Source organism: Thalassophryne amazonica, chromosome 17, assembly GCF_902500255.1.
Source record: "Thalassophryne amazonica chromosome 17, fThaAma1.1, whole genome shotgun sequence".
Lineage (NCBI taxonomy): Eukaryota > Metazoa > Chordata > Actinopteri > Batrachoidiformes > Batrachoididae > Thalassophryne > Thalassophryne amazonica.
The window spans coordinates 66,570,741-66,593,554 of record NC_047119.1 but is presented as its reverse complement, the minus strand read 5'-3'; the positions used below and the strand labels follow the sequence as shown (position 1 = coordinate 66,593,554).

At 41.4% G+C, this 22,814-nt stretch overlaps 1 protein-coding gene across 1 annotated transcript in view; it reads left to right on the top strand.

Annotated features, from left to right (window-relative positions):
- Positions 1-22,814, top strand: part of pkn3 (protein kinase N3) — a 98,981-nt gene that overhangs the window by 58,955 nt on the left and 17,212 nt on the right. Inside the window, exons 9-15 of the mRNA XM_034191687.1 lie at positions 140-283; positions 1,961-2,036; positions 8,329-8,482; positions 13,761-13,848; positions 21,671-21,726; positions 21,912-21,981; positions 22,115-22,206. Of these exons, the coding sequence (XP_034047578.1) occupies positions 140-283; positions 1,961-2,036; positions 8,329-8,482; positions 13,761-13,848; positions 21,671-21,726; positions 21,912-21,981; positions 22,115-22,206 (680 nt within the window). The remainder of the gene's footprint in view (positions 1-139; positions 284-1,960; positions 2,037-8,328; positions 8,483-13,760; positions 13,849-21,670; positions 21,727-21,911; positions 21,982-22,114; positions 22,207-22,814) is intronic.

The following is a 22,814-nucleotide window of genomic DNA, read 5'->3' as shown; positions in this document are numbered from 1 at the left end:
TCATACATGGAGAAAATGTCTTTTCATGATGCCTTTTTGAAAACCACCTAAGTATAACATTTGTAAGTAAATAATTCCAGTTTCACTCATTTTCATAATTTTATCCAATCTAATAAGTAAAATGTATTTTTACGTTTAGTCCAGAGAGCTGGAAATTGCGGTGTATTGGAGAGACTGGCGGGACCTAAGTGGGGTGAAATTTGTGCGGCTGGAGGACTTCCTGGATAACCGTCATCATGGCGTCTGTCTCCAACTCGAACCGCAGGGAATCCTCTTCATCAAGGTTCTCACCTTAATAATTGCTCCCTTTCATATCTACACTTAAATAATCAAAACATTAAGAGTTGCTTTGTTACTGATGTACTGTATCATTTGTGTAGAATTTCCACTTAAAACAATTTTAGGGTTTGGCTAGAATTAAAATCTACGAGGTCTGTCCATAAAGTATCGTACCTTTTTATGTATTTTTTTAAACTATATGGATTTGATTCATATGTTTTCACGTCAGACAAGCTTGAACCCTTGTGCGCATGCATGAGTTTTTCCACGCCTGTCGGTGATGTCATTCGCCTGTGAGCACACCTTGTGGAAGGAGTGGTCCTGCCCCGTCGTTGGATTTTCATTGTCTGGAAATGGCGGAATGATTTGGGGTTTTTTTTCCATCAGAATTTTTTCAGAACCTGTTAGAGACTGGCACCTGGAAACCATTCGAAAAATTTATCTGGCTTTCGGTGAAAATTTTACGGGCTTCACAGAGAATGACTATTACTACAGCTTTAAGGATGGCCCACAATGGCGCTTGGCGCACCGCGCTCCGAGTTGCGACGACGCGGCACAAGCCACCGGACCATTTCTAAACGGATGGCTCTGTGGATACGAGACCATCGTGTGCTCTTTCTCTGGTTATCACAAGAGCTGGACATCAGCCATTTTCCGGCAGATTTCACTTTTAACAAGAGATTTTGTCATGGAAAGCCGAGCAGAGGCTTCGCGCGTCACGACCGATTCGCTTTGGAAGCGAGACAAAGGAACACCTCCCTTTTGGCGTGTCAGAGGACAAGTTTGGACATGTCCAGCTCTCCACAATTTCACTGATACTTACTGGACTGGTAAGCATTGAAAGCCGAGATAGACATGTCCAAACTTGTCCTCTGACACGCCGAAACGCAGGTGTTCCTTTGTCTCGCTTCCAAAGCGAATCGGTCGTGACACGCGAAGCCTCCGCTCGGCTTTCCATCACAAAATCTCTTGTTAAAAGTGAAATCTGCCGGAAAATGGCTGATGTCCAGCTCTTGTGATAACCAGAGAAAGAGCACATGACGGTCTCGTATCCACAGAGCCATCAGCTCAGAAATGGTCCGGTGGCTTGTGCCTCATCGGCGTGCTGAGCATCCTTAAAGGGGTCCTTAAAGCTGTAGTAACAGACCTTATTCTCTGTGAAGCCCGTAAAATGTTCACCGAAAGCCAGATAAATTTTTCGAATGGTTTCCAGGTGCCAGTCTCTAACAGCTTCTGAAAAAATTCTGATGGGAAAAAACCCCAAATCATTCCGCCATTAGGGATTTGCCTCAAATCATCTAAAACCACTCAAAATTGGTTAAAATAGGACTTGCCAAGAACATTTTCAAGGTATAAAACCCTATAGCACAAGGCGTGCTCACAGGCGAATGACGTCACTGACAGGCGTGAAAAAACTCATGCATGCGCACAAGGGTTCAAGCTTGTCTGATGTGAAAACATATGAATCAAATCCATATAGTAAAAAAAAAAAAAAAAATGAAAAGGTACGATACTTTATGGACAGACCTCGTACTTATTACATGAATGATTTGGTTTGTTGTTTGTTTTTGAACCGATGGGAAGGTATTCCTGATCTCTTTTTCCCTTTTGATGCATAGTCACCAGTGTTGTGGTCCATCAGGCCTTTATAATGATCATAATGTCTTCTTTACATTTCCAGGTGACATTTCTTAACCCTGTCATTGAGCGACGTCCTAAACTACAAAGGCAGAAAAGGATTTTTCCCAAACAAAAAGGTAGCAGCATTTGCAGTGGTTTTGTGTCATCTTTTTCATCAGGTGTGAAAACTCACTAAACTGTTCCAAACTAAAATCTGCCCATTATATCATTTGGATTCAGTCCTCGATTTCTCATTTTAGTTCTGCACAGGAGCTGCCTGACTGCTGGAGTCTTATGAACTCTGTTAACTGTTTTAACTTTAACTTTCTGCTGAATGTCTTCATGCACCTTACCAGGATTTTTGTTCTTTTTTGAATACTATTTGTCTTAGTTCTTCTAATTTCTGCATCACAATACTACATCATAGACTTATCTGTCAACACTCATTGCTTCTTGGTCATGTTAATCTCTTGTCTACCTCAACTCACAGGATATGTTTTTGCACAATTGCTTTTGTTTTTTTCCCTCCCCTTGACTTTGACCTGTTTTAATGCTTGTTGTGTATATGTGTGTCTTGAAATGTCCATGTGGGCATTATGTGTATTGTGTAAGCTACTTGACACCTTAATTTCCCCCTGGGGAACAATAAAGTTACTCTACTCTGCTTGCAGTTAGGGTGGGGCAGTATACGAGGGCTGTCAATAAAGTAATGGTCCTTTTTATTTTTTTCAAAAACTATATGGATTTCATTCATATGTTTTTACGTCAGACATGCTTGAACCCTCGTGCGCATGCGTGAGTTTTTCCACGCCTGTCGGTGACGTCATTCGCCTGTGAGCACTCCTTGTGGGAGGAGTCGTCCAGCCCCTCGTCAGAATTCCTTTGTCTGAGAAGTTGCTGAGAGACTGGCGCGTTGTTTGATCAAACTTTTTCTAAACCTGTGAGACACATCGAAGTGGACACGGTTTGAAAAATTAAGCTGGTTTTCAGTGAAAATTTTAACGGCTGATGAGAGATTTTGAGGTGAGACTGTCGCTTTAAGGACTTTTCACGGTGCGAGATGTCGTGCAGCGCTCTCAGCCGCCGTCATCAGCCTGTTCAAGCTGAAAACCTCCACATTTCAGGCTCTATTGATCCAGGACGTCGTGAGAGAACAGAGAAGTTTCAGAAGAAGTCGTTTTCAGCATTTTATCCGGATATTCCACTGTTGAAGGAGATTTTTTTTAATGAAAGACGTGCGGACGGGTCCGCGCGTCGGGACGCAGCCGCCGCGACGCTCCGCCACAGGAAAAACACCTCTGTTGAAAGCCTTAAGGACAAGTTGGAACATGTCCTGCCTGTTAAACAATTTCTCATATACTCACTCCACTGAAAGCCATCAAAAGCCGCCTGGATTTTACAAATGGTTATCAACACGGTGGTGTTTTTTCTGTGCCGCCGCACCGCGTCGGCTGCGTCCCGACGCGTGGATCCGTCCGCACGTCTTTCATTAAAAAAAATCTCCTTCAACAGTGGAATATCCGGATAAAATGCTGAAAACGACTTCTTCTGAAACTTCTCTGTTCTCTCACGACGTCCTGGATCAATAGAGGCTGAAATGTGGAGGTTTTCAGCTTGAAACAGGCTGATGACGGCGGCTGAGAGCGTTGCACGACGTCTCGCACCGTGAAAAGTCCTTAAAGCGACAGAATCACCTCAAAATCTCTCATCAGCCGTTAAAATTTTCACTGAAAACCAGCTTAATTTTTCGAACCGTGTCCACTTCGATGTGTCTCAGGTTTAGAAAAAATTTTGATCAAACAACGCGCCAGTCTCTCAGCAACTTCTCAGACAAAGGAATTCCGACGAGGGGCTGGATGACTCCTCCCACAAGGAGTGCTCACAGGCGAATGACGTCACCGACAGGCGTGGAAAAACTCACGCATGCGCACGAGGGTTCAAGCATGTCTGACGTAAAAACATATGAATGAAATCCATATAGTTTTTGAAAAAAATAAAAAGGACCGTTACTTTGACAGCCCTCGTATTGATATTATGAGATATTATCATGCCAATATATTTTGCGAGATATGTAGTTGGACCATTATCACAACACAGATATAGCTGTGTTCAAAATAAGTGTTTAAAAAAAAAAGTAAAGCTCAAAATCCTTATAAGAACACAAGATCACAGCTTAGTGAGAAAGGCTAAAGGTCAGCAGTCAAGATCACAGCTCAGTCAGCATCCGTCCTTGTCCATATCCCACACTACCCTTGCATACTTCTCTGCCACTCCAGACTTCTTCAACAAATGCCACATGTGTTTTCTTGGCACCCTGTCATTGGCTTTCTCCATCAGCACTCAGAGCAAACATTGCATGTGTCGTGCAGCGCTCTTTCCTAATCCTAGCTTCCATGACTCTTTCCCATGTTTTACTGGTGTAGCTGATTAGCTTTATGCCTCTGTTACTGCAGCTCTGCACATCATCATTGTTCTTAAAAATCAGAACAATTACACTTTTTATCCACTTCTCAAGCATCCTCTATTTTATTAAACAGACTAGCTTTAAAGAGGCCAATGCCATTTCTCCTAAACATTTCCATACCTTAGCTATGTCATATGGACCAAATGCCTTTCTGCTCTTCATCCTTACTACTCCACTGGACTTCCTGATTTGCTCTCTCCATGTCATTCAGCCTTCTTGCGCTCATATCTTATCCACAGCTCCTCAAAATACTCCCTCCACCTTCTCAACACATTCTCCTCACTTGTCAGCACATTACCATCTTGTGATCTGTGATTCGACTTGTGATCTGCGTGTTTGGTTTTGCAAAATCTACGCTTGATGCCCTTTCTAACACAACCCACTTCATTTAGCCAAAGCAGTTGGTCACCCCACTAAGTCTGGTCTGCTTGAGGGTTTTTTTTTTTTTTTTTTTTTTTTTTTTTTTTTGAGCTTTTTCTTTTTCTCAGATCTAATCATACCTGTCCACCATGTTGTTGTGGAAATCCTCTCTGCTTCTATATTTTGTGTTTGTGTGGGTTATCCTGGCAACAGATCTGTGCAAGCAAAACCACAACCTCTGTGGTGAAGGTGGTACTGTCAGCCTGAAGTTGTATTCTTGAGGATTTATAAGTAAGTCCCTTCAACTTCTCCCTTGTTTAACTCTGGGTTGATACAGCAGATTTGAAGTGGATCTACATGTTGATTTGGCTCTAGTTTTATGCTGGATGTAACACCACATTTCATGAAGAATGAGCAGGGGTGGCCTTGAACTGGGAACCTTCCACACTGGAAACAAGCACACTATCCGCTAGGCCACCACCCCTGTTCATTCTTGAGGAATTATTGGTTGTAATTCTACCCTCAAACCTTATGCTACAAAATTGGCTTTGATGTTCTCTCCCCTCTGAAATTTTTAAGACAAAATGTATTGTACATAATGAAAGTTTTGAATAATGAATTAATGAATTTATTTATTCAGCACAGATAAACAATAACAAAAACTCATAAAAAGAATGTGACAAACCCATGTGGGCGAAAGGGTGAAGGCAGAAGCGAAGCTTATAAATACCCTCCACCTATGTCATAAAAAAATAACGAATGCATACATATTTAAATATATATACTCATAACAATGGTAGCAAAGAAATGTGCATGAACAATATAACTTAATCACTGTACTAAAATTTCAAAACACAACCAAACAATAGTGCACAAAATCGGTAAACCTAATTCTTCAAACTATAACGAGTAATTATATTTTTGTAAAGCCTATTAAAGCCAACTAAGGTACCATATAATTTAATATTATCAGGTCAGTTACTCCAAGTGTTAACACCTTTACCGAAACACAATTAGTGTTTACAATAGTCGGATCTTTAATTTCTCAAATAATAATGTTCCTCTTAAATTATAACTGGAGTCCCTCATTTTAAACAGATCCTGGACATGTTGAGGCAAAAGGTTATTTTTAGCTTTATATATAATTTGTATTGTGACGTAATCAACAAAGTCCCAGAATTTAAAAATTTGTAAACGGGAAAATAATGGATTTGACTCACGATATGGTTTATTACTGATAATTTTTATAGCTTTCTTTTGCAACAAAAATATTGGAGTAGTATTAGTTCTATATGCGTTTCCCCAAACCTCAACACAATATGTCATATATGGAACAAGTAATGAATGATATAAAATGGTTAATGAATGTTGGGAGAGGAAGTCTTGTGCTTTATGCAGAATTGCAATGGCTTTTGACATTTTAGATTGAACATGATGTGTTTTCCAGCTTAGTTTATCATCAATAAAAACACCAAGAAATTTTGTATCAGTTACAATTTCAATTTCATGTAATAATAAATTTCTGCTTACGTTCCTGGACTTATTCCCAAATATGATACATTTGGTTTTACCAAAATGGAGTGATACTTTGTAAATCATTGCTTAACTCACCAAGACCTACAACTACCATCAGACGGTTGAAAACCCTGTGCCTCATTTTATTGTCTAAACGGAACATAAGGTTCATACCAGAATTTTATTTATTTTTAGTGGAGCCTAACAGTGGAGATTACAATGAAATCTGTACTCCTAATTATTTTCCACTGGGTACTGTATGGTAAAATCCAGACTGACTTTAAATTGCTGTCGCTGTTAGCTGATGAAAGCATGTAGCCAGTGTTTGCTTTGCTTTTTGTGGGGAATGGTGACGTTGTAATTCTCCAGCTAACCTTTTGAACAATTATAATTACCTAAATTATATTAGATGATGTTGCTCCCAAACTGCTATCCATCCCAGTTTTTTTAAATCTATTTTTCTCCGCATCTTTTTCTGTTTGTGTGGGGACAGCGTGCCCAATCATCACCAAAAAGGTGAAGCAGTTTGTGAATCAGACTTCTTGAACAATAAAACAGCAATAATACAAAAGTTTAATTCCTGTATGTTGAATATATGCTTTGACTTTGTGATGCATGTTACAAATAGTTACAGGTAGCAGACTGTGTGTAACTGTTTTGTATATGCAGTATCTTCTTAGGGGGGAAAGTTATTTTCTTTGTTCGCGTATGTTAAATATGGTAAAACTCACCTAAACCATCATCTTATAAACCAGATATTCACGCTCACTGGACAAAATCAAAAGTCCCAATGCATTTGTATGTTTTTTTCAGGTAACACCATATATAACAGATTTTTTTCTCACATTGGACAAATCGTCCCATGCGATCGCAATGCATTTCCATTAAACACTCCTTGCATGTACTGGATAGAGCAATCTGGACGTGCTCAGTAACAGAGGTATGAAATTAAGTTCAGCACTGACATTCGCCAATTTGAGGAAATTGGGTCCGTATTTCCATGATTTAAAAGACCAGGCTTTTTTTTTTTTTTTTTTCCCCCAAACTGTGGTCAAACACAGCACCTAAACGAGGCAGGGCATAATTCAAGGCCGGTGATTATTAACAAAATGCTGCTTGCTGCCTTCACTGTAATACAGTATTAAGTTTCACATATATCCCTGGGTGTGACGAACCAAAGAGCTTTAGCTCAGAGCCCTCAGCGTAGGTGTGAACCTTCTCCAGAGCCTGATGTACACCTGTTTTAACGATGGAGACCGTAAGGGCTGTGATTGGTTACTTTGCCGATTTCACTCCTTCCTCTCCCGTCATATTTTAAAAGTTGTTGCACTGTGCAACGTTGATTACATTTCAATCATAGATCGAATATGTTGGGCAGAAAAGTCTGCAAACCTCACAACAGTCTGTAAAAGACACTCAAATGACCCGCAATTCATGCAGAAAATTGTACGTACCATACCGTTGACTTGGAAGTTGATGATTGTATCGAAGTGGAGCTCATTGAGGGACAGACTAATCCAGAAAAAGCTGCTGTTCTTGTGGCAAATTGCATAAAGATGCAATGGAGAACTTTAAAAGGGTCAGGCACATGTCAGCGTCATTGCGTGGTCACAGAGTTACAGAGCTGGAGAAGCATGAATCAGGCTTTAGGATTTTAAGGTACCACTCCACAGCAGACTTAGAAGAAAAGAGTGACTTGACAAAATGTAATCCTTTTAATGCACATAATGCCTGGTGCTTCTTTAAGGCAGGTGTTTATTTTTTAAGACAAAGTTCTGACCCGGCCATTAAATGATGCAGGTCCAGAACCAAGGTCAGGCATTTGATCAAGGAAATACGTAAGCCTAATTGGTGCTGGGGATTCCCCATAAATTTTTTAGCACCTCCTGGCTGTAACTAATGCAATACACATGAACAGATTATGTCCATTTTATACATTTAGTGGATTTTGTCCGTTTTATACATACAACGGATTTTGACTATAACGGACAAAATTCACTGGTCCACCTGAATCTTTTATATGCGTTTTACTGTATATTCAGTATGTAGTTTGTCTGTTATCTCAGATAGCTGCTTGTACTTGTCTTCAGGTAAGAACTTCCTGCGGGCCGCCCAGATGAACATGAACTTTGCCACATGGGGCCGTTTGATGATGAGCATCCTGCCACCCTGCACTTCTTTGGAGCCCTTGAGCCCTCCATTAGCAGGCTCTACTGGACCCGCATCTATGAGTTCTACACCACGGTGAGGCTAATTGGTGCTTCTAGAGCCAGTGACACAGAAACCTCTTAGTTACATCAATAGAAAGTGGTTACAAAAGCCTGCTATGCTTTGGTTTCCATGTTGACTTGGGGCTGTTTGTCTCCACCCTAGTCTCAAAATAGTCAGAATGTGAACTTGACATGTTTTGTCTCAGCCAAATGCATTATTTTATTTTTATATATGTATGTGTGTGTATATATATATATATATATATATATATATATATATGTATGTGTGTGTGTGTATATATATATGTATGTGTGTGTGTGTGTATATATATATGTATGTGTGTGTGTATATATATATGTGTGTGTGTGTGTGTGTGTGTATATACATACACACACACACACACACACATATATATATATATATATATATATATATATATATATATATATATATATATATATATATATATATATATATATATATATATATATACACAACAGGTTTTGCCTGTTGTCTTTAATTATGATTTAGCCACATTGTACTTAATGGTAATGTTATAGCTGTAACCCAATCTACCATGTCATAGTTATTCATATCAAGTGCTGAAGAGACACTTAATACCCCACAGACTAGGGGCACCTATTGGGTATTGATTGATTTGCCCCCTTGAGAGGCCATGACCCCGACTAGACCATACCATTCAGTGTCAGTACAAGTACTTACTTGTAGCTGTCAGGTGTCCCTATAATTACCATGGCGTAGCTGCTCCGTCTGCCATAGATTCAACATTACAATAAAGTTCTGTCTGATCTAATCTAATTACATTCTGTCACTTACTTTAGTTCAACTAACTGCAATGTGGTTAAAAGCTATTGTAAACATATGAGTTAGATTAAGCTTTGATCTGGATTCTTTTGCTCCTGTAATCATGATTGCCAATTAGTTTAGTGATTAGAATCAAAGGTCAATATTTACTTCCTTATCCAGAAAATTATTAATCGCATTGGTGATCCTGATAAAAGATCAGGATAAAAGTTCAGTGATCAAGCTCTAAGGTTAACACCAGGATCAAAGATGAGCGATCAAAAACAATGATCCAGTATCTTATAATATTAAAGAAGTGATCAAAGGAAGAATCCCATCTCATAAAATGTCAACCAAGGACTGTTATTGTATGCACTCTAACCAGTTTATCTACAGTAAATCTCGCCTAAGGCGTCATCGTACAAACTGGACACTCTCGCTCACCGGGCAGAAGCAGAAGTCTGTTTTTGTATGGTTTTCCATTTAATAAACACCGTATATGCTGGATTTTGTATAAAAGATTTTTGCTCACAGACAAAACGTCCCGTCCCATTGCAATGCATTTCCATTAAAAAAAAACAAACAAAACAAACAAAAACCCTGCATGAACCGGACAGAGCAGTCTGGACATGCCAAGTCACAACAAAGGTAAGAAATGAAGTTCAGCACTTGACACTTGCCAATTCAAGGAAAATGGGTACCGTATTTCCTTGACTAAAAGCCTAGGCATTTCTTTTTTTCAAACTGTGCTCAGACCCGACCCTGAAACGAGGCAGGGCATAACTCAAGGCTGGTGATTATTAACAAAATGCTACTTGCTGCCTGCACAGTAATATGGTGTTAAGTTTCACACATATCCTTGGATGTGGTGAACCAAAGACAACCACTTTAGATCAGAACATCTGTGTGGTTGTAAACCTTCGCCACGACGGAGACTGCAAGGGCTGTGATTGGTCACTTTTTCTGTTTCAATTCTTCCTTTCCCGTCATACTTTTAAAGTTTTTGCAGTGCGCACACTGATGACATTTCAATGATGGATCAAAAGAGGAACATTTTGCAGAAAGTCCACAAATATGACCAAATTTACAACATGGGGTCTAAAAACTACAAAGACGCTCAAATGACCCACAATTCATGGAGAGAAATTGCACGTACAATTGTGGACTGTGGATGACTGGATGAAAGTCATATTCAGTGATGAATCTCGAATCTGCATTGGGCAAGGTGATGATGCTGGAACTTTTGTTTGGTGCCTTTCCAATGAGATTTATAAAGATGACTGCCTGAAGAGAACATGTAAATTTCCACAGTCGATGATATGGGGCTGCATGTCAGGTAAAGGCACTGGGGAGATGGCTGTCATTACATCATCAATAAATGCACAAGTTTATGTTGATATTTTGGACAATTGAAAGGATGTTTGGGGATGATATCATTTTTCAAGATAATGCATCTTGCCATAGAGCAAAAACCGCAAAAACATCCCTTGCAAAAAGACACATAGGGTCAATGTCATGGCATAGGGTCAATGTCAATGAGCAGATCTGATTTGATGCAGGTGTTAATTTGGGGGAGGAAAATTTACAGGGTGATTCCATAATTTTTTCCTCAGAATTGAGTGATTCCATATTTTTTTCCTCTGCTTGGTCTAAAAAAGTAACCGTTACTGACTGCCAAAATCTTTTTTTCTTGATTTCTTATAGTGTTTCTTAAAGCCAGAAAGTTGTCTTTTGAAATGACTTTAGTTTTGTGTCATGTCTGTGATCTGCTTTTTTTCTACAAAATTAAACAACTGAATGAACGTTCTCTGAGGCCGGTGAGTCCATAATTTTTGCCAGGGGTTGTAGAGCTGGTCCAGTGTGCTGCGACCAGGATGAAAACCACACTGCTCCTCTTGAATCCGAGGTTCGACCATCGGTTGAATTCTCCTCTCCAGTACTCTGGAATAGACCTTATCGGGGAGGCTGAGGAGTGTGATCCCCCTATAGTTGGAACACACCCTCCGTTCCCCCTTCTTAAACAGAAGGACCACCACCCCGGTCTGCCAATCCAGAGGCACTGTCCCTGATCGCCACGCGATGTTGCAGAGGCATGTCAGCCAAGACAGTCCCACAACATCCAGAGACTTAAGGTACTCAGGACGGATTTCATCCACCCCAGGAGCCTTGCCACCGAGGAGCTTTCCAAACACCTCGGTGACTTCTGCCTGGGTAATGGATGAGTCCGCCTCTGGGTCCCCAGTCTCTGCTTCCTCTTCGGAAGATGTGACGATGGGATTGAGGAGATCCTCAAAGTACTCCTTCCACCGCCCAACAACATCCCCAGTCAGGGTCAACAGCTCCCCACCCGCACCGTAAAGAGTGCCGGTGGAGAGCTGCTTCCACCTCCTGAGGCGTCGGACGGTTTGGCAGAATCTCTTCAAGGCCGACCGATAGTTCTCCTCCATAGCCTCCCCAAACTCCTCCCAGACCCGAGTTTTTGCCTCTGTGACCGCATGGGCTGCGGCACGCTTGGCCTGCCTGTACCTGTCAGCTGCCTCAGGGTCCCACCTACCAACAAAGATAAGTAGGACTCCTTCTTCAGCTTGACGGCATCCCTTACTTCCGGTGTCCACCACCGGGTTCGGGGATTGCCGCCGCGACGGGCACCAGAGACCTTGCGACCACAGCTACGTGCGGCCACATCAACAATGGAGGTGGAGAACATGGTCCACTCGGACTCCATGTCTCCAACCTCCCCCGGGATCTGGGAGAAGCTCTCCTGGAGGTGGGAGTTGAAGACCTCCCTGACAGAGGGTTCCGCCAGTCGTTCCCAGCAGACCCTCACGATACGTTTGGGCCTACCAGGTCTGACCGGCTTCCTCCCCTCCCAGCGTATCCAACTCACCACCAGGTGGTGATCGGTCGACAGCTCTGCCCCTCTCTTTACGCGAGTGTCCGAGACACATGGCTGAAGGTCAGATAATACGACTACAAAGTCGATCATCGACCTCCGGCTCAGGGTGTCCTGGTGCCACGTGCACTTATGAACACCTTTGTGCTCGAACATGGTGTTCATGATGGACAAACTGTGACTAGCACAGAAGTCCAACAACTGAACACCACTCGGGTTCAGATCGGGGAGGCCGTGCTTCCCGATCACCCCCCTCCAGGTCTCACTGTCGCCGCCCACGTGGGCGTTGAAATCCCCCAGGAGAACAATGGAGTCCCCAGTCGGAGCGCTATCTAGTACCCCTCCCAGGGACTCCAGGAAGGTCGGGTAACATCTTCATACAACACAATTCAACCACTTTCCTCTAAGAGATATCTGGAGAATACCATTTCTTTGTATAAATATTTGAACTGGTTGATATCTGGACATCTCTTGAGTTTCTCAGGTAGATTATTCCATTTTTTAGGACCACAAATGGAGACACAGAAGCATTTCCTAGTTGTCCTAGCGCCAGCAATTTTAAAATGATACAAACCCCTTATATTATACATTCCTTTTCTTTGTGTAAAGTATTCTTGAATTCTAACTGGTAATTGCTTATTTTCTGCTGTATGCATCAACTGAACAGTCTTGAATGAAATCATATAAAGTTTTAATATCTTCGATTTAATAAACAATGGATTGTATGATCCCGATACCCTCCACTGTGAATTATTCTTAATGCTCTTTTTTTTGAAGGATGAATAATGGTTGCACTGTAGTTTTATAGTTATTTCCTCAGATATCAGCACAGTATGTCAAGTAAGGTGTAATCAATGCACAATACAAAGTGTGTAGTGATTTGCCATCAAGAATGTGCTTTGCCATCAAGAATGTGCTTTGCCTTATTTAATACTGCAATACTTATGGATGTTTTCTTTTGAATATGTTGAATATGAGCTTTCCAGTTAATTCTATCATCATTAATCACAGCTAACAACTTATTCTCTTTGACACATGCTATGTTTACCCCAAGTATATTTAACTGTATATGTACATCCTTTTTATAAAAGGATAACATCAACAAATTGTCAGCTTAAGTCAGGCTTTAGACTCTGCCGCTCTGTAGTGGACTAAAAGTGACTCGACCAAATGGAATCCTTTTTAATGCACTTATTTAAGGCAGATGTTTATTTTTTTTAGACAAAGTTTTGACCCAGCCATGAAATTAGGCAAATCCCTATTCAAGGTCTGGCGTTTAATCAAGGAAATACATAAGCCTAATTGGTGCTGGGGATTCCCGTAGATCGTTCGACGCCTCCTGACTGTAACTAATCTATTATATACGACAACGGATTTTGTCCGTTTTATACATATAGACGATTTTGATTATAACGGACAAAAATCGCTGGTCCACCTGAATCAGTTATATGCGAATTTACTGTATTTGTTTTATTTCCATGCAGAATGTGTGTACGCGCATACACACACTTGTAGTTTAGTAGAAGTTGGAGAAAAGACCTAAATCCAGTTGTGAAGTGCATAGTCACAGTCAACCTGATTATTGCTGTTTTTTTTTTTCTTCTTTCCATTTAGAGAATCTGTGGTCATGAGTCTGGATTTTTCTGAAGAACGACCAAGATCTCCACATCTGGCAGAAAAGATGATCAGAAATACTCCAGTGGTAAGCAAGACTGTCACTGTTTGAAGCTACTTTCACACAATGGTACCTGAAAAGGATGGTATGCTGTGAGAATGAGTAATCCTTTCATGCTGTTGCAGATGTGCTTGCCAGCCCCTTGGCTTAAAGGTGCTGTAACTGAGATTTTACATATTAATATGTAGTGATTTGCTACAGCAGTACTTGACACTCATTGCATAGCTGTTTAATTTGTTTTCAAGATTTGGGGTAGCTTCTGGCCAAGAGCATGGTTGGACTTAAATCCACATGGCTTTTCACACATAAAGAATTGTTACACCTGTCAAAAGGCTCCAACTGCCCTTCCTTCTGGTGGTTGAGGAGTAGTGACAGAGAAGTGAAGCTTTATTTATATTTGGAAATGTGGCACTACAGCGACATCTAGGGGTACAAAAATCACTCATATCACCATTAAAACCTTCAAACTCAATTTTCTCCAATTACATGCATTACATGTTACCAGGGTTCTAGCTACGGTGGCCATCACCAGGAGGTACCACCCAGCACTGCAAATTTCCTCCCGGCTCTCTGGTTCAAATTCCCTGTCCCACCCAGCACATTTTCCAAAAAATGAACTGAAATGTTGCTGAAAAAGGTACCAATTTGATTGCGTTTCAAGCTTAGTGTTGTAGTTATGTTTTATTTTGCAGTGTCAACCAAAATTAAAGAAATAAATGTATTTGCAAAGCAAAAACAAAGAGTTCACTGCGCTTCTGCACAGCACAAACAAATCTGGTGCAACCAGACAGGACCAATTTGTAAAAAAGAAGAAATAACTGGTGCAGCACAGAAATAAGTGCAAAAAGTCTTTAATAAGGTGCTGAAAGGAAAAAAATGTTCAAAGGGACTGACGTTTCAATGTGAGAGTCACATCTTCCTCAGAGTCCTGCACAGAGATGGTACAGCTAAGATGTGACTCTCACATCGAAACGTCAGTCCCTTTGAACATTTTTTTCCTTTCAGCACCTTATTAAAGACTTTTTGCACTTATTTCTGTGCTGCACCAGTTATTTCTTCTTTTTTAAATAAATGTATTTCTCATTTTCTTCATATCTCAGCTGCAAACAGCAGAGATCAGCAGTCAGCTGTTTTCAGCGCTGAAAGCAGATGAGAGTGGAGAGAGACACTGCATCTCTCTCCACTCTGACTTAAAAAAAAAAAAAAAAAATTAAAATAATCCAGTGTCAGCGTCCATAGATGCTGATACATGCAAAAGTTTACGGTTTACTTTACAGTTTAAAGGCTCCCATTTCCAAAAAGCTCGGAGGAAAACTGCATTGACGGTGAGAGCGAGGAGGGGGAGGGAGGGGCAGGAGAGAGAGCACACAAGAGAGAGAGGGGAGGGGGCAGGGGAGAGGAGCCTCATTCAGCTCTTGTTCAAACAAGACAATTAGTGGTTTTATTGTTTGTTTTTTAATGCAATCCCACTCAAACATATTGGGAAAAAAACTGTTGTGACAGAAAAACTCTGCCTGCTTCACTGGAGGAAAGAAGAAGAGAGCAAATGCTATATACCCATCAAATATTAATGTGTTTTTAACCTTTTCAGTTATTTATTTTATTAACTTAGACTTTGCCCCCCTACGAGATTCTGTGGTTTGGGAACCACAGAATCTCGTCTCTGCTGTTTACAGACGATGTGGTTCTGTTGGCTTCATCAAATCAGGACCTTCAGCGTGCACTGGGGCGGTTTACAGCCGAGTGTGAAGTGTCCGGGATGAGAATCGGCACCTCCAAATCCGAGGCCATGGTTCTCGACCGGAAAAAGGTGCTTTGCCCTCTTCAGGTCGGTGGAGTGTCCTTGCCTCAAGTGAAGGAGTTTAAGTATCTCGGGGTCTTGTTCACGAGTGAGGGATGGATGGAGCGTGGGCTCGATAGACGGATCGGTGCAGCATCTGCATTGATGCGGTCGCTGTATCGGACCATCGTGGTGAAGAGAGAGCTGAGTAGGGGGGCAAAGCTCTCAATTTACCGATCGATCTGCATTCCGATCCTCACCTATGGTCATGAGATTTGGCTCATGACCGAAAGAACGAGATCGCGAGTACAAGCGGCCGAGATGAGTTTCCTCCAGGGTGGCTGGGCGCTCCCTTAGAGATAGGGTGAGGAGCTCGGTCACTCAGGAGGAGCTTGGAGTCGAGCCGCTGCTCCTCCACGTCGAAAGGAGTCAGTTGAGGTGGCTCGGGCATCTTTTCCGGATGCCCCCTGGACGCCTCGCTGAAGAGGTGTTCCGGACACATCCCATTGGGAGGAGGCCCCGGGGAAGACCCAGGACACGCTGGAGGGACTACATCTCTCGGCTGGCTTGGGAACGCCTTGGGGTTCCCCCGGAGGAGCTGAGGGAGGTGTGTGTGTGGATCGGGAGGTCTGGGCGGCTTTGCTTGAGCTGCTGCCCCCGCGACCCGACTCCGGATAAAGCAGAAGAAAATGGATGGATGGATGGATGGATGGATGGAACTTAGACTTTGACAGAAACATTTTAAAAAGAACTTTATTACAAATATTACAACATAAATGTCATTTTTTGTCTTTTTATTCTTGCTTTCAAATCATTTAAAACCACTCAAAATTGGTTAAAACAGGACTTGCCAAGAACATTTTCAAGGTATAAAACCCTATAGGTTCAGGGGTCTTTGCCCCCTTGACCCCCGCCGGGGGCCCCTGCACCGCCGGCTGTGAGCCGTGATCACATAATTTACCCGGCACTAAAATGGTTCTAGCTAGAACCCTGCATGTTACCAAAAAATGTTTTAAATCTTATTAGAATGGCTGTTTTATTAACGGTACTGTTAATGGCATTTTAAACATTAATATAACAGCCAACAACTATTTTCTAGGAAAGCTGTAGTGGTGTAACAGTGTCCTGTGCAAAGATGAAGCAACATTCCTTCAGGGTGTGTGTTTACAGTCTGAGCTTTTCTGATTTCTTGTTTTCTTTGCTGTTTTGGCTGTGTGTGCACATTTAGTACATGTATTACACATTCACATTGAGTGTATCTGAATCATGCCCTCTTGTTATAATTATTTATATAGGGGGGGAAGGATGACCCTGATTTCAAACCTGGGTAGATGGAGCTCCTTAGGCTGTCAGTCTAGGGGGATGGAAAACCCTGATTTCAAACCTGTGTAGCTGTGGGACGCGGACACTAGGGCAAGGTGTGACACACAGATCACTCTAGTCAACCCATTGCATCCTGGTCCTCCCTGAGATGTCTTGGCCATGCCTTGCTACTGGATACAGAAGACCGGGAAGAGAGTGTGAGGTTGGCATTGTTAAACTAACACAGCCCTTCCTCAGTGTTTCAAAGTATCGCACACGTCAAGTCTCTCGACAACTCCCATGTTACATCCTGTGGCGATGGGGGGATTGGTGAACCAGGACACAGATGGCTCAGGGCATGGGGTCATTCAGCACTGAAGGAAGCAGCAGTACAGTCCGGTGTCGCAGACAGATCAGTCTGCTCCTAAAAATTGGTCTGCCCTGCCCCCACTGGGCATGCGTCATTGCGGCTCGTCTAAGAGAGTCTCTTCACCCAAAGCAATGAAATGGATTAATGGGATTATTAACCATCAGATGACAAGGTAAAACCTCTTAAATCATTCTGAACTCAGCTTTAAGCAGAAACGAGGCTGTTTTAAGAAGAAACGAGGCAAAACTCGGTGACGCTTTGAAATGACCGACATGCAGTGAACGCACCAGCTAGCAGCTTGTGTAGCCGTGGAGCTCTGATCACTTTCTTTGTCTTTTATGTTGAAGTAATGCTGAATTTATGTGGAAATGATTGTTGTACAAAAGCTTCAGATATCTATCGCTCAGATAGATGATGACTGGAGTGCAGTTTTAAACAGAAATGAGGTGATGATCCGTGAACCACGGCCTGTGACGCATTCGCAAAAGTTTGCTCCCAGTAGGACTTGCTGATTATCTAGTGGATGGCACTGGATGGTAAAAACTGTCACCCTCATTAGTGCGTATGTACCAATTATGACAAACTCAGACGAAATGAAAGACAAGTTCTATGAAGACCTTGATATTAGTGGCATGTTGGCTTAGTGGCTAGCACTGGTGTCTCACAGCAAGAAGGTCATGGGATCACTTCCTGCCCTTTGTGGGTAGAGTTTGAATGTTCTCCCCATGTGTGGATTTCCTCGGGGCACTCCGGTTTCTTCCCACAATCAAAAACATTATCAAAAAAATGCGACGCAAACTTGACTACTTCCACATGAGATGCCTCTGTAGCATCATGCACATCAGATGGCAGGACAAGATCCCTGACAGTGAGGTGCTCCAGCGAGCCAACATCCCCAGTCTCTTCACCTTTTTGCAAAAGGCACATGTGAAATGGGTTGGATACGGCAGCCACATGCCTGACCACTACGTCCCAAAGCAACTGTTGCACGCTGAGCTCAGTAATGCAGACAGTTGGAGGACAGAAAGAGGCTCAAGGACTGCCTCATAGCATCGCTAAAGAACTTCAACACCTGGGAACTCCTTGCTCAAAGTCGACAAATGTAGCACAGTCAAATCCTCACTGGTGCCCACTTTGCAGAAAGCAGGAGAATGGTTGCTCCCGAGAGAAAGCAGGTAAACCGCAAAACCCAAACTACCCAGAGCACCTTACCCACCCACATATGTCAAACATGCGGAAGAGGATGTTGGGCCCATATTGGACTCCTTAGCCACCAACCGAGCCACCAACTCTGGCAGTAAAAGTCGGAGATTTGGTCATTGTTGAGATGAACAATATTTACGTATATAGGACTTTCCAAGGAGTGGAAGCACTAAACTAAATCAAATCAATTTTATTTATATAGCACCAAATCACAACAAACAGTTGCCCAAGGCGCTTTATATTGTAAGGCAAGGCCATACAATAATTACGGAAAAACCCCAACGGTCAAAACGACCCCCTGTGAGCAAGCACTTGGCGAGAGTGGGAAGGAAAAACTCCCTTTTAACAGGAAGAAACCTCCAGCAGAACCAGGCTCAGGGAGGGGCAGTCTTCTGCTGGGACTGGTTGGGGCTGAGGGAGAGAACCAGGAAAAAGACATGCTGTGGAGGGGAGCAGAGATCGATCACTAATGATTAAATGCAGAGTGGTGCATACAGAGCAAAAAGAGAAAGAAACAGTGCATCATGGGAACCCCCCAGCAGTCTACGTCTATAGCAGCATAACTAAGGGATGGTTCAGGGTCACCTGATCCAGCCCTAACTATAAGCTTTAGCAAAAAGGAAAGTTTTAAGCCTAATCTTAAAAGTAGAGAGGGTGTCTGTCTCCCTGATCTGAATTGGGAGCTGGTTCCACAGGAGAGGAGCCTGAAAGCTGAAGGCTCTGCCTCCCATTCTACTCTTACAAACCCTAGGAACTACAAGTAAGCCTGCAGTCTGAGAGCGAAGCACTCTATTGGGGTGATATGGTACTATGAGGTCCCTAAGATAAGATGGGACCTGATTATTCAAAACCTTATAAGTAAGAAGAAGAATTTTAAATTCTATTCTAGAATTAACAGGAAGCCAATGAAGAGAGGCCAATATGGATGAGATATGCTCTCTCCTTCTAGTCCCTGTCAGTACTCTAGCTGCAGCATTTTGAATTAACTGAAGGCTTTTCAGGGAACTTTTAGGACAACCTGATAATAATGAATTACAATAGTCCAGCCTAGAGGAAATAAATGCATGAATTAGTTTTTCAGCATCACTCTGAGACAAGACCTTTCTAATTTTAGAGATATTGCACAAATGCAAAAAAACAGCCCTACATATTTGTTTAATATGCGCATTGAATGACATATCCTGATCAAAAATGACTCCAAGATTTCTCCCAGTATTACTAGAGGTCAGGGTAATGCCATCCAGAGTAAGGATCTGGTTAGACACCATGTTTCTAAGATTTGTGGGGTCAAGTACAATAACTTCAGTTTTATCTGAGTTTAAAAGCAGGAAATTAGAGGTCATCCATGTCTTTATGTCTGTAAGACAATCCTGCAGTTTAGCTAATTGGTGTGTGTCCTCTGGCTTCATGGATAGATGAAGCTGGGTATCATCTGTGTAACAATGAAAATTTAAGCAATGCTGTCTAATAATACTGCCTAAGGGAAACATGTATAAAGTGAATAAAATTGGTCCTAGCACAGAACCTTGTGGAACTCCATAATTAACCTTAGTCTGTGAAGAAGATTCCCCATTTACATGAACAAATTGTAATCTATTAGATAAATATGATTCAAACCACCGCAGCGCAGTGCCTTTAATACCTATGGCATGCTCTAATCTCTGTAATAAAATTTTATGGTCAACAGTATCAAAAGCAGCACTGAGGTCTAACAGAACAAGCACAGAGATGAATCCACTGTCTGAGGCCATAAGATCATTTGTAACCTTCACTAATGCTGTTTCTGTACTATGATGAATTCTAAAACCTGACTGAAACTCTTTAAATAGACGGATAAATAACAGTAATAAAAAAAATTGCACTACAATAATGCACAAAATCCTGACTTAAGGAGCTGGTAACAGAGAAGGTTGGATTTATACTCAGGAAAATACAGTGTGCATATTTAATTCCTAGATATTAATTTGGGCATTCTTCCTGCATGATGAAAGTATGTATGCTTCTAAGCCATTTATAATTTTGTGTAAAACATTGTACAGTTGCTCGTGGTACCATGAATTTCTTTTTTTCAGATTGTGCCAAAAGAGGCACCCAAGTTATGCAGATGGAAAATTGTGCCGCGAGTTTGTCAGGGTACCTCCCCTCCCCAACTTCTTTTTTTAACCCCTTGCCTGTATATATCACTTACGTATGACTCAGACAGCACATCTCATTAAGAATATATACAATTTTTGATGTGGCAGCAGCAATTTGCAGTCTCCTTTGTTTTACATAAATTGAAGTACCATTAAACAAACTCTGACAATGAAGGTGATTGTGAAAAACGCAAAACCAAAAATATACTCGAGGTGGCAACAATAATGCTAACAAGGACAGGAGAGAGACGGGACAGAAAACAAAAGGTTAACGCTTTATTTTCTTAGATGAAGACATCCTGTAAAAGAGTGACACAGATATTCTCATTTTGCTGTTCATATTTATACATCTCATAAAGAATACGGTGAAATATTTTATGAAATCTTTGTATTAATGTCCGTCACAGATGGAACGATCTGCTGTAAAAGGCAATGACTGACGTGAATGCAAAGATATCAAAGATTTGAGCATATTTCCTTGAGAGATGAATAGAGCTACAGAAGGAGAATACCTGCATATGATCAGTCAGTTGTTGTAAGTGAATCTGAGAGGTTTGAATGCTAAGATTTTATCAAACATTTGATAAAATATTATTTGAGTTTTATTATTGTTTTTCCATTTTATTTTGAACTGATCTTGTTCACATCGTTTTGCACCCTAAGTGTGCCAGAATGCATCTCGGAGCATGTAGATTTAAAAATAAATAACTAAAAAATACACTGCTGAGGTTCACTGCCCACAAATAATTCTTGGACCTCACTCTTAATCACTGTTTTTACCATTATGGGTCACCACGGCAGAGCCACTATGGGGTCACATGATGATATGATGGTTTAAAAACAAAATAAATTCATGCTAGATGCCCTTCCTGATTCAACTCCAGGTTTATAAGGACATTAGGGTGTGCGTGACTTTGAATCAGGAACCTCCATGACGGAGGCAAGTGCAAAACTAGCAGTGTACAAGTAAAATGTAATTTTATGATTTTATATTTGTGTGGTGTTTGAATGACTCATTCCTTCTGTGTGTTCATGTTCTTGCGGGTCGTCTGAAACCAGTTTGCAGCGGACAACAGGAACTTAAAGTCCAAGGACCAAGACACGAGTCATTTAAAGTAAGTGTTTGACATCTGGCACAGAAAGGTGTCAGAAAATTGGTTTCTTCTGTGTCAGTGTCGTCATCATATTCTAGAATTTTTTTTTTTCTTCAAACTTGTAGTGGAGAAATCAACTTAAAAACCAGGATATAATACAAACTAATTTTACAGTTCCATCATATTTGTATGCGTCTGTGTTTCAGGAGACGCGAAGGACTGCAAATGGAGGACTTTACCTGGATTTCAGTTCTGGGACGAGGTCACTTTGGAAAGGTACGTGTGAACTGTAACATGTTCTTCTGCACACTGCATCTTACAGAAAGTCTTTGACAAGAAAATGTTGGTAATCAGCAGTTGTTGTGTTTTTTTTTTTTTTTTTTTTTTAAATATGTATAACTGTTTCAAGGTTCTACTAGCAGAGTACAAGAAGTCGGGCAAACTGTACGCCATCAAAGCTCTGAAGAAAGGCGACATTGTGGCACGTGATGAAGTTGACAGGTAAGTTTGTCACCTCACAGTTGCTCTCTTCCATAAATGATATTTTATGCTCATCTGTGAAATTCAAAAAGAGTGGACGTGTTTGTTCAGAATCTCTTTGCTCTGATGTTCTGTAAATCATGCACAAGTTGCATGACTGCTGACTGTTTTTTTTTTTTAACTTTTTAATTTTTGTGTTTTCAAATGGATTTTTTTTTTTATTTCAGGCTGCTGTTGCACTGTTGTAATTGCTGTTGAGAAAATCCTTGTTGGTCAGTTTAATGGAAACATTGAACACGAAAAGACGAGCTCTCGTGCCTCCACTAGGACTGATGGCTGTTATTGTCTGACAGAAGAAGGCAGTTGGACCGCTCACGTCTTCGCCATCAGATCTTTGTCATGTTTAGGGCTTCAAAATAGTTTTTCAATTGGTTTGTTCTGAGCAGAATCCGTATTTTAAAGGACATGTCCCATGTTATTTAATGTGCCGTTCAACAACACAACATCAAAGTAGTCGTGATTGTAAGTCTTTCCACACACATACTGTCATGATCAGTGATCACTGATGTACTGTATTGCTAATTAAACCCCGAGTCAGCAGGTGCATTTCCTGGAAGCGCTTTACTCGC